General features: G+C 41.0%; 1 protein-coding gene across 1 annotated transcript; it reads left to right on the forward strand.

Annotated features, from left to right (window-relative positions):
- Nucleotides 1–3,976: 3,976 nt before the first annotated feature.
- Nucleotides 3,977–7,180, forward strand: LOC103129215 (trypsin II-P29-like). Its single transcript, XM_007540219.2, has 5 exons — nucleotides 3,977–4,215; nucleotides 5,997–6,179; nucleotides 6,500–6,561; nucleotides 6,649–6,773; nucleotides 6,867–7,180. The coding sequence occupies exons 1-5, from the start codon at nucleotides 3,977–3,979 to the stop codon at nucleotides 7,014–7,016; spliced, it is 759 nt and encodes a 252-aa protein (XP_007540281.2). The 3' UTR covers nucleotides 7,017–7,180.
- The last annotated feature ends 3,711 nt before the right edge of the window (nucleotides 7,181–10,891 follow it).

Here is a 10,891-nt window from a genome sequence, read left to right on the forward strand (position 1 = left end):
TTTTTTAATCTTTTAATTGTTTTAGTGAAGTGTTCAACAATAAACTAAGCTAGTAATATTTTAATTAAAGAAATAAATTAGGCTGGATTAGTTAGAAAAGGAGGTGTAAATTCTTCTAGATCCAGAACTTAGCCTTACCAATTATGGACTTTTGAAGCTAACTGTGTGAGTATGACTCACAAATGTTGGTTGAGACATAATTCCTCTCACACTAATGATAATGTTAGATTTGTTTTGATAACTCTCTGGTGGATGAAGTGTGAATTACACTTGGTTCAGTAAAACAGACGTGTACATTTGGGCAGACTGCAATTTTTTATTTACTGAATTTTGCTGATAAATTCATCAAATAATCTTTATCCCAAGCCATGTTGTGCAATAGAAAAGTGTGTTTAGGCTTACTAGTGTCTTCTGTACATGATGTAAGTAGACAACACGTGAGCAAAGCTCTGTGCTTGTGTTTTTGATTATGCAAAATGGAATAAATGTAATATAATGTACTTTTTACTTAAACACTGGATAAAAGCTCCTGAGACAGAGTTGTAAAAGTATGTTTAAGTATTTAAATGTATTTGAAACACTGCAAGATAAACAGAAAAAACATTACTTTAAAAATATATGTTGAAATTGAATTTCTTACACTGATTTCACGTTGCAAAATAGGCGCTAGGAGAGTCATGGGACTGTGCAGCAACAGATATTTAGCTGTATTTGAAAACACTGTAATGATGAAAAAGGAACAGCTGGTCAAAAACATCTTTTGACGAGGCCTGTCACGATAACAAATTTAGCTGAGCGATTAATTGTCTCAAAAATTATTGCGATAAACAATAATATTGTTTGACGGCCATTTTAAACTGATGTAATGGTAATGACATGATAGTGCAAGCACATCCTGCCAAAAATAAAGACACTTTATTTTCAAAAGAACATTTAACACAGGAACTGGTAAACAAAATAAACAAAACAACCAAAAACAAAATGGACTCTCAGTCCCTGTTAAAAAAACAAAAAATGCACTGGAATAAAAACTAAACACAACATAAAACCAAAGTGTAAATAAAAACTACATTCAACCAAAAGAGTATAGATTATGAAGTCTGTATACTATATTGCCCTTCAATAATCATTAGATTTAGATAGATAGAGAAGATTGATATATCTGATTACCTGATGCAATGGTTCACTTCTGCCTTACTCAGTGGAGAGCACCGGAGTTGAGACTTTTTTCATCAATAGAAAGAAAAAAAGGCAGGAAGAAACGATAAAGCCGATAAATTAAAACGAGGTCGATCATTTTCATTTATTAAGCGATTTATTGTTTATCGCCACGGGCCTACTTTTGACTCAATTTCAATCTTGTTTGAGGAAAAGAAGCATCAATAAAATATTCAGCATACTGAGATGACAACTGCTAGATGGTGCCATTGGGCTTTTAATGTCACCTTTGAGTGCAGCTGTACCTTATATTTGTGTGCAGGCTTTAATTTTTTGGGTTGCTGTTCAACAAAAGAAGTGCTGCTTATTCCGTAAGCACACAAGCTGGTTTTAAATCTCACTCCTTAGAAACTGACATCATATATTCCCTCTTAAGATTAACATTGTTGTCTGAAAATAACTTTAGACAACATTTTATTACAAAGCAAAGAAAAGCAACACTAAGAAAAACATAACATCTACTAAACAAGGAAATGAACAGCAAACCAAACTTGCACAGATGAAACAAATGAGGATGAATAAGAAAACCAAAACCCCGGTACAAGAACAGTGAAATAGCTCATCATCAGGACTAAAGAATAAACTGTGAAACTAGACATGGACTGGCATGGCAAAACCTGATGAGCAACGGAGTTTTTAAGGCAAGGAGTTTCAAAAACCATTTTTTCCTGGTAAGAAAGTTATCCTGAATAATTCTTGTTGTGTTTAGTCAATTCTAGTTTTAAGTCTTTTCATATTGTGGCAATATGAAAAGACTTAAAACTAAAAAAGTCTTTTCATATTCAAAGAAAAGACTCAGTCACTATTGTTGCATATGACACATATTCACTACCCTGTACTTATTATTTGGGTAATTTTATTACGAAGTATCGCTACTCTTACTTGAGTGAAGTTTCTGGATTCTCAAAACCAAACATGTTTTAACCAAAAATTCACCAGACAGACACACACCTGCAGTTTTTGTTGAAATTTCATAAGTTTTATATTGAAGGAAACTGGTTTGGAAAATAGCTAATGTTATGTTTTTTGTTACTTGTATGAATTACTGTCATTTTGGTCAAGATGCAAGAAACATCCAGGATACACTGTCAAGTGTTGAACCTCCTGGTTCTGCTCCAGACTGGTCCACACAGTCCAACAATAGTGACTGACTCTGCTGTTTCTTCTAGCAGCCCTGTGAGAGCAACTCGCTGTGGAAAACCTGGTAGAAGGCCAAGACGTTACATGGACTCAACTTGATTTTACACATTTTGTTAAAAAAAAGAAGAAAAAAAATGCAGAAAGGGAGATGTGATGTATATTGAAAAACATTGTAATCATTTGGTGCTGCCAGTAGGTGGCACTGTGATGTGCCACCTACTGGCATATCAAACGATCCTGTTTTAGCTTAGGATCCACATGCACTGCACTTAGTGATTATGGTGGGGTGCTATCTGTGTCACCCCATCAGGGGGGCTGTTAGAATAAATAATTCAGTGTTTTCCTCTATCTCTTTTAGCTGCTTGCATGTTCATGTATACACACACAAGGATAAAGGAAATGACACATTAGGGAACGCCCTCTTTAGGGCGTGGCTTAGATAAAACCCTACAAAAGGAATCAGAAACTGTTGTTAGACACTATTTTGATGTGTTGTCCCATAAAAAAAAACATGGGAATGGGAATGCATTTTGGTCGTAATAAATGGGATTGATGATTTCAACTCACAAACTCTTCTGGAACCTAATTTCTTTATAGATATCATGATTTTTATACATTAATTTCCTTCTCAAGGTACAGAGGAAGAAAATTAATGTCAGCGTTATTGTAGTGTTGTTATCTTGAGAAATAATGAACTTTGGTTAAATATAAAACATACTTTAATCAGTTTTTGTTAATATGTGAATGCCACCGGTCTTAAATGTCATTGTTATGTCAGAGTGCAGCCTGGTGAGTGTGAGCAGATAAAACATATAGAGAAAAGACCTTTTGTCAATAACAGTGTTCCTTATGAATTTCTTGTAACATTTCTTGTCTATAAAATGACAAGATTCATAGTTTCATTTATGAAGGGCATATTAGTTCCATTAGTCTTTTTGTTTTTAACAATGTAACATCAGGGCTTTTTTATAATTTATGTATATGTGTCCTTAACTTGATCTTTGTTAGCACATTAGCTCCACTTTACACCAAACTAACTTTTAGCCACATAAAACACATGTTCTTTTTTTTTCGATTAGCAGATGAATATGTAATCACATCTCTACTTAGCCAAGTCACAGACTGTTACTCACCAGTTCGTCTTGCTACTTCATGCTCCTCATCCTTTCTACTTGGTTTCCTCATGGTCTCTTTATGTCTGGTTTGGGTAGATTTTTATTCCTTGGACTTTGTTTTGCTTTGTGAATTTGATTTTTAATTAAATCTACAACAGAACTTTTCCGTCTCCTGCATGCTGCATTTGGGTCCACACAATAACCACACACTGTTGTTGTTTGAGCTTACGGGCCAAACAACAGTTCAGATTACCCACCCTTCTTGGAGTCCTTAGAGGGGGTACTGGAGAGTGCCCCTCCTGGGGACTCCCTTGTTCTACTGGGTGACTTCAACGCTCACATGGGCAATGACATGTGAGACCTGGAGGGGCATGGTTGGGAGGAACTGCCCCCCTGATCTGAACTCGAGTGGTGTTCTGTTGTTCCTCGTCGCGAACACCATGTTCAGGCATAATGGTGTCCATATGTGCACTTGGCACCAGGACACCCTAGGCCGCAGTTCGATGATCGACTTTGTCATCATATCTTCGGATCTTCGGCCATATGTCTTGGACACTTGGGTGAAGAGAGGTGTGGAGCTGTCCACTGACCACTACTTGGTGGTGAGTTGGTGGGGGAGGATGCTGGTCAGACCTGACAAGCCCAAACGTGTTGTGAGGGTCTGCTGGGAACATCTGGCAGAGTCCCGTGTGAGGTGGAGCTTTAACTACCATCTCCGAACTTCGAACACGTTCCAGGAGAGGTGGGGGACATTTAGTCTGAGTGGACCATGTTCCGTGCCTCCATTGCCGAGGCAGCTTATCGGAGCTATGGCCGCAAGGTTGTTAGTGCCTGTCACGGCGGCAACCCTCAAACCCGTTGGTGGACACCTTCGGTGAGGGATGCTGTCAAGCTGAAGAAGGAGTCCTCTGGATTGGCAGACTGGGGTGGTGGTCCCCCTGTTCAAAAAGGGGGACCAGAGAGTGTGCTCCAATTACAGGGGTGTCACACTCTTAACTGATCCATGCTATTCAGGGGTCCTGGAGAGGAGGGTCCATTGGATAGTCAAATCTCGGATTCAGGAAGAGCAGTGTGGTTTTCGTCCTGGTCGTGGAACACTGGACCAGCTCTACACCCTCAGGAGGGGCCTGGAGGGTGCATGGGAGTTTGCCCAACTGGTCTACATATGTTTTGTGGAAGGCGTTTGACTGTGTCCCTCGGGGAGCCCTTGGGGGTTCTCTGGGAGTATGGGGTACCGGGCACTTTGATACGGGCTGTCAGGTCCCTTTATGACCGGTGCCAGAGTCTGGTCCGCATTGCCGGCAGTAAGTCAGGCTCGATTCCAGTGAGAGTTGGACTCCGCCAAGGCTGCCCTTTGTCACAGATTCTGTTCATTACTTTCATGGACAGAATTTCTAGGCGCAGCCGAGGTGTAGAGGGGATCTGTTTTGGTGGCCTTAGGATCACATCTCTGCTGTCCTGGGATGATGAGGGTGATGTGGTCCTGTTGGCTTCATCAGATCGTGATCTGCAGCTCTCATCTCACTGGAGCAGTTCACAGCCGAGTGTGAAGCGGCCGGGATGAAGATCAGTGCCTCCAAATCCGAGGCAATGGTCTTGAGCCGGAAAAGGGTAAAGTGCCTTCTCCGTGTCGGGGGCTGGAGGGTGCCCTGCCCCAAGTGGAGGAGTTTAAGTATCTCAGGATCTTGTTCACGAATTAGGGAAGAAGGTAGCGGGAGATTGACAGGCGGATTGGCGCAGTGTCTGTTGTGAAGCGGGCGCTGTACCGGTCCATCGTGGTGAAGAGAGAGCTGAGTCAAAAAGCAAAGCTCTTGATTTACCGGTCGATCTACGTTCCCACCCTCATCTATGGTCATGACTAAAAGAATGAGATCACAGATACAAGCGACTGAAATTGGTTTCCTCCGCAGGGTGTCTGGGCTCTCCCTTAGTCCCTTAGAGATAAGGTGAGAAGCTCGGTCATCCGGGAGGGACTCAGAGTAGAGCTGCTGCTCCTTCACGTTGAGAGGAGCCAGTTGAGGTGGCTCGGGCATATGGTCAGGATGCCTCCTGAACACCTCCCTGGTGAGGTGTTCTGGGCACGTCCCACCAGGAGGAGGCCCCAAGGAAGACCCAGGACACGCTGGAGGGTCTATGCCTCACAGCTGGCCTGGGAACGCCTTGGGATTCCCCTGGAGGAGCTGGAAGAAGTGGCTGGGGAGAGGGAAGTCTGGGCCTCCCTTCTGAAGCTGCTACCCCCACGACCCAATCCCGGATAATCGGAAGAAAATGGATGGATGGATGGATGGATGGATGGATGGATAATGCTCTCCTTCTCCCAGCACAGTAATATTGTTCTTCTTCCAAATAAAAAAAGACACCAAATGAAGAAAAGACTATAGCACAAGTTCTGTTTTATTTTCTACCCATTCTGCTCCCTCTCTGGCCTGCCTTAATCAGTTTTTGTTTATGTGTGACTGGCACCCAAGCCTGGATTTTAGNCAGGTTTTCTGTGTGTTCATTATAATTTAACATTTTCTGCAGGTATAACGTAGCAATATCAAAAGTTCATCCACTGACTGCTAAACAGCAGAATCAGGTAATCCGACAACCTCCTGTGATCTATTCTTCTGGCCAGTACCACGACATCATGTTGCTGAGGCTTCGGAGACCAGTAACAGACATCCCACCTGTTCAGCTACCAAATTGCAACAATCGTCTCAAAGTGTAAGTCTTTCTCTGATCAAAATCATGACTTCAGGTTTTCTGTCTCCACTCCTCCAGTCCTGCTGCCTCTGCTTCAGCACACCTGAGTCAGGTAATCAGGCCACCAGCAGAACCAGAACCCGTTTAGCTCAGGTGTGTTGGACCAGAGACGCATGTAAAGGACGGCGGAAGTCGTCACTGAGGACTGGAGGTGGACACTCCTGTGTCTGTGGATGAAGTCCTTCATGGATTTATCTTCTGTTCTTTCAATGTGCTTGTTAACAATTAATTTTCCACATTGTTATCTTGTATTTTTACATTTTATTCTTATTGTGTTTCAGAGGCGATACAGTTCAGCTGGCAGGAGAGGGAGGAACGACAACCGGCCCCAATAATCTGCGAAGTGAGAGAAATCTTGAAGTTATGAGAATAAAATCTTTGTTTCTGTAAGAGTGAATAACATGTCTATGATTCTCATGTTTCTCTACAGTACCCATGCCTCCTGGTTCATCCCGTCTTCAGTGTGTCGACATGAACGTTGTTGCTGTCTCCCAGATTAAGCCGGGAAGTGGGCATGTATTTCATATTCAAGCACCAAACAAGGATATAAGTTTTGTAAGATTGTTTCTTCATTGTCTCTCTAAGGTGATTAAACAAATTTTCTGTTTTACAACATAAATCAATATATTGATACACATTTTTCTACAGGCTGACTCTGGTTCAGGAGTGATCTTCAACAACATGATTTATGGTGTCATTTCTCAAGCTCCACTAACCTATGCATTTCTGGGTCCTATTGTTGTCATGGATGTGTGTGAATACATGGATTGGATAAAACAAACAATTGTGCTTAAATAAAATAATCATGAAATAAAATTCTCATCAAACTTCCTCTCAGATATAATTTCATATCTGAGTTTGTTCTACAGGTTTGTTGAATTTGGATGAATGAATAGTTTTGGTTTTTCTCATCTGACCTTGACCTCCTAATGGAGCTTTCTCAATAAATGAATGAAAAAGAATCATTTCCTGGCTGATTGTCTTTACATTCATGGCTCAGTTTGATCAGTTAATATTTTCCCTGAACTGGGTTTAAAAACGTGACATGAGTTCTGAGTAACATGAAGAGGAACACCAGAAGCAATGTATTTATTCAGTTTTTGTCTTTATTTTACAGCAGAAATGAACATGCAGCATCTAAACTCTGCAGCTCTGAAGATACTATTCATGATTTAGTTCTGGAGAACTTTAGACTCCAACTCCGGCCCCAATAATCTGCCGGAGTTGGAGTCTCCTGAACGAGCTGTACACAAAAATAATGAAACAGAAGTCACATGATACAACAATTAACATAATAAAATCCTAATAACTTAAAAATTAATAACAAAACAATACATTTTTAATAAGAAAACATGAAATAACATTCAAAAATGAAAAACAATTTAAAAGTCAAAATTTGGAAAGAAAGAAGTTTTAAGAAAAATATTTAAAAACAGATCAAACTAATTAATGGTAGCTTCCACAAATTTAACATAAAAAAAGCTTTTTTTCATTGTATATAGAAAGCGACATGGTGAACACAGTTTGAGTATTGCGATATTGTAAAGTGTTGTGACCAGCAGGGGGAGATCTTTTTAAAAGTTATGTCCAAGACGGATCCGAACACTATGGAAGCCCATTTCTGCCACTCTGTTAAAAAAAAAAAGTAAATTATCTCATTATAATGAAATAATTTATGATATTTTTTAATAGAATGGCGGAAATGGGCTTCCATAGGTGTCAGGTTACATTGTGTTGCATTCAATGTTATCGGAAAAAAGAGATTATTCATGCGCTTAATGTCCGATTTGCCATAACTATTTATTGAATTCATAGTCGCCAGCTGGGGTGGCAAGGCTCTCATTTGGGGTGGTAACCCATGCCACCCCAGTAGATCCCCCCCTGAACGTAAACGACCTGGATGACAGACAACCGACCCCACACCCGTAAAACTTGTATCATTTGCCACAGTCCTCCACGTTTGCCTCAGTCCTTGCACGCACAAGGGTTAAATTTGCAAGCGATTTTAGAAACGAAACAAGCCCAAAGCTGCTTAAAACAATCGGACTTGGCGACAGAATCTCAAAATAGTTCCTGTTCTTCCAGCAACAAAATGCGCATCTGTCTCCTTCCTCCAATGTTTACATTTCTGTCGCTGCTGATACTGTCGCATAGAAACGGCAGTCGCTCTCCAAGACGCTTAGAGTAAATAAAATTACANGGGCACCAATTTATGTTTTCGCATCCACCTGAATAATGTGCAGTTGCGCCACTGGATAATCCGTAGAGTACTGACCCTGCCCTTTGGATAGAAACTGATGAGTTCATGTGGGCTGACTGGGATGAAGAACAAGCAGGGAGCTGTCCAAATATGGATATTAATTTTAAAGCATCGGAACAGGTTTACAAAAAATTCAAAATGACTCTTCTCCAGATTGCGTTTTGAAAGCCAGCTTGCAAGTGGTGAGTACATCCAAACACAGACTGATTTATGCTCCATCCACCGCGGCTGTGTTTTGTATTTTCAACGATGCTAAAAGTCAGTGATGCTTTGAAACGGGTTTCCGTGAGTGGAAAAAAGCAACAGAACAATTCAAAGAGGAGGAACACAGCTAAAATCACAGAAAAGTAATGCGTCTGCTCTGCTCGCTCGCGCTCAATGCAAAGTTAAAAAAGCTGGTACACTCTAGCTCAGGGGTGTCCAAAGTCGGTCCTCGAGGGCCGGCATCCTGCATGTTTTCTCCCTAGTGGTAGTAACAATCTCCTCAGTAAGTCAGTGTTCTGCTTAGGCCTTCTGATGAGCCATTATTTGATGCAGGTGTGTAAAACCAGGGAGAGAACTAAAACATGCAGGATGCCGGCCCTCGAGGACCGACTTTGTCTTGGGAGGAACTGTCCTAATCATATGGCGAAGGGCCGACTGTACAAATTAGCTCAAGTGCGTCCTGCCCTGCCCTGACACGCAGCTAAAGTTCAGTCATCACAGAATGAAAGTTTTGACCAGTTTTGGCTCTCAGAGGGGAAATAACTTGAACTTGGTAAGGAAATAAACCTGATAATTACAGAGAAAGATATAAAAATTGAAAGAGGGAGGGGGGCAAGTAAAGATAGAAATGAAGAAGTATAAGTAAATACAGTACATAGAGGATGGAGAGAGAACATTGTCAAATTTTTCTTTCTTAGGAAAGCTCTGTTAAATAGACATATTCAAGATGTTCACATATTTACTTAATAACTACTAAGTATATTTTGTTTGTAGTAATGATCTTTACATTCATTACAGTAATCAGCTGTTCTACAGACAGATAGCAATTTTTTTTAAAAGCACCTGAAAACCTGACTTGGTGATTTTTTTGTGTGTGTGTCTGTGCCACAGGTGTCAAACTCCAGTCCTCAAGGGCCGGTGTCCTGCAACTTTTAGATGTGCCTCTGCTGCACCACACCTGAATAGAATAATTAGGTCATTAGCAGGACTCTGGTGAACTTACCTACACAAGGAGGAGGTAGTTTCCTGATTCTGGGTGGTCACCGGGCGGAAGGAGGACGGAGAAGCGAGCAAACCAACAAACAAACGAAGGCGGTAGGATTTGAATTGGCGGATTGCATAAACTGTACATTGACTGTAGCAGCATGGCTTCTACATCAGGAGGGAATAGTGGAAATGAAATGGAGTGGATGATTTCNTCTGACTCTCCCGGTTTGATCAGTCAGACCAGTCTGACCTGTTGCATGAAGCAACCAGCAGCTCTGTTCTCTGGACTCTTTTCTTTTCATAACACTTTCAGTTTAAACTCACCTGCTCAGGTGTGGCACCAGTCTGGTTCTACTGTGGCTCTTTTGCGTCTCTGTCCGTTGTTCAGACGTTCTTCTTTATTTCTTTGGACCATTTGAAAAACCTGTAAGTTTATTTATTTATTCCAACTTTAAATTTGTGTTCAGGAAATTCCCTGTTTCTTTCTGCTCTCTGATGTTTGGGGAACAGGTTCACTTCTGATTCCAGCTCAAAGTTTAATCTCTCTGCTGTTTGAAGGATAATCTATAGGATTATTAGAACACAGATGAACTGGAATGTCTTTGTTTTCTTCTCTGAACAAACTGCTTCCTTTTTCTTTGCCTTGTATCAAACTCTGGTCTCCACCATTAAAATGAAAGAAAACAGTTGTCTGCTTCTTTCTTTCAAAAATAAAATTAGATTATTGTTACAATATGTCTATTCAGTCAAATTACTAAAGAGTTCATCTTTATTAGAGCAGATAATCCACTTGTAGAGATTAATAATTGTGAAATAAAATAATTCCTGAGCTTTAACTAGAAAGTGGAAATGTTGGACTGATAGAAGTGCAGCAGCTGATGCAGCTTCCTCTGCCTCTCTGCTGTCTGACTGCATTCACCTGACACTGATATGACGCAGAGAAGAAGAGCCAATCAGAGGAGGAGCAGCTGATCTTTTTCCAGCACTAATGATGGATGATCAGAGTTGATGTGCAGATGAAGGATGTGTGTTTCCTCTGCAGGTGAAGGTAGAAAGTGTGTGTCAGCCGATGTGAATTCAGCAGCATGGATCAGTGTGAGGACAGAGAGGAGGGAGTCCCTCCCTCTAAAACCACTCTGTGTGGGGAAGATGAGAGCCAGAGCAAAGGTCAGAGGTGAGGTCACCATCTCTAACTGTCCACAGCCCTTTTCACACAGCGTTC

The sequence above is a fragment of the Poecilia formosa genome, unplaced genomic scaffold (assembly GCF_000485575.1).
Source record: "Poecilia formosa unplaced genomic scaffold, Poecilia_formosa-5.1.2 Scaffold524, whole genome shotgun sequence".
Lineage (NCBI taxonomy): Eukaryota > Metazoa > Chordata > Actinopteri > Cyprinodontiformes > Poeciliidae > Poecilia > Poecilia formosa.

Excerpts from the sequence above, each read along its gene's own strand:
- LOC103129215 (XM_007540219.2), top strand. The coding sequence starts at position 3,977 with ATGATCGACTTTGTCATCATATCTTCGGATCTTCGGCCATATGTCTTG. Across the intron at positions 6,180-6,499 it reads TGCAACAATCGTCTCAAAGT|AGGCGATACAGTTCAGCTGG; the intron begins GTAAGTCTTTCT and ends ATTGTGTTTCAG. Across the intron at positions 6,562-6,648 it reads CGGCCCCAATAATCTGCGAA|TACCCATGCCTCCTGGTTCA; the intron begins GTGAGAGAAATC and ends GTTTCTCTACAG.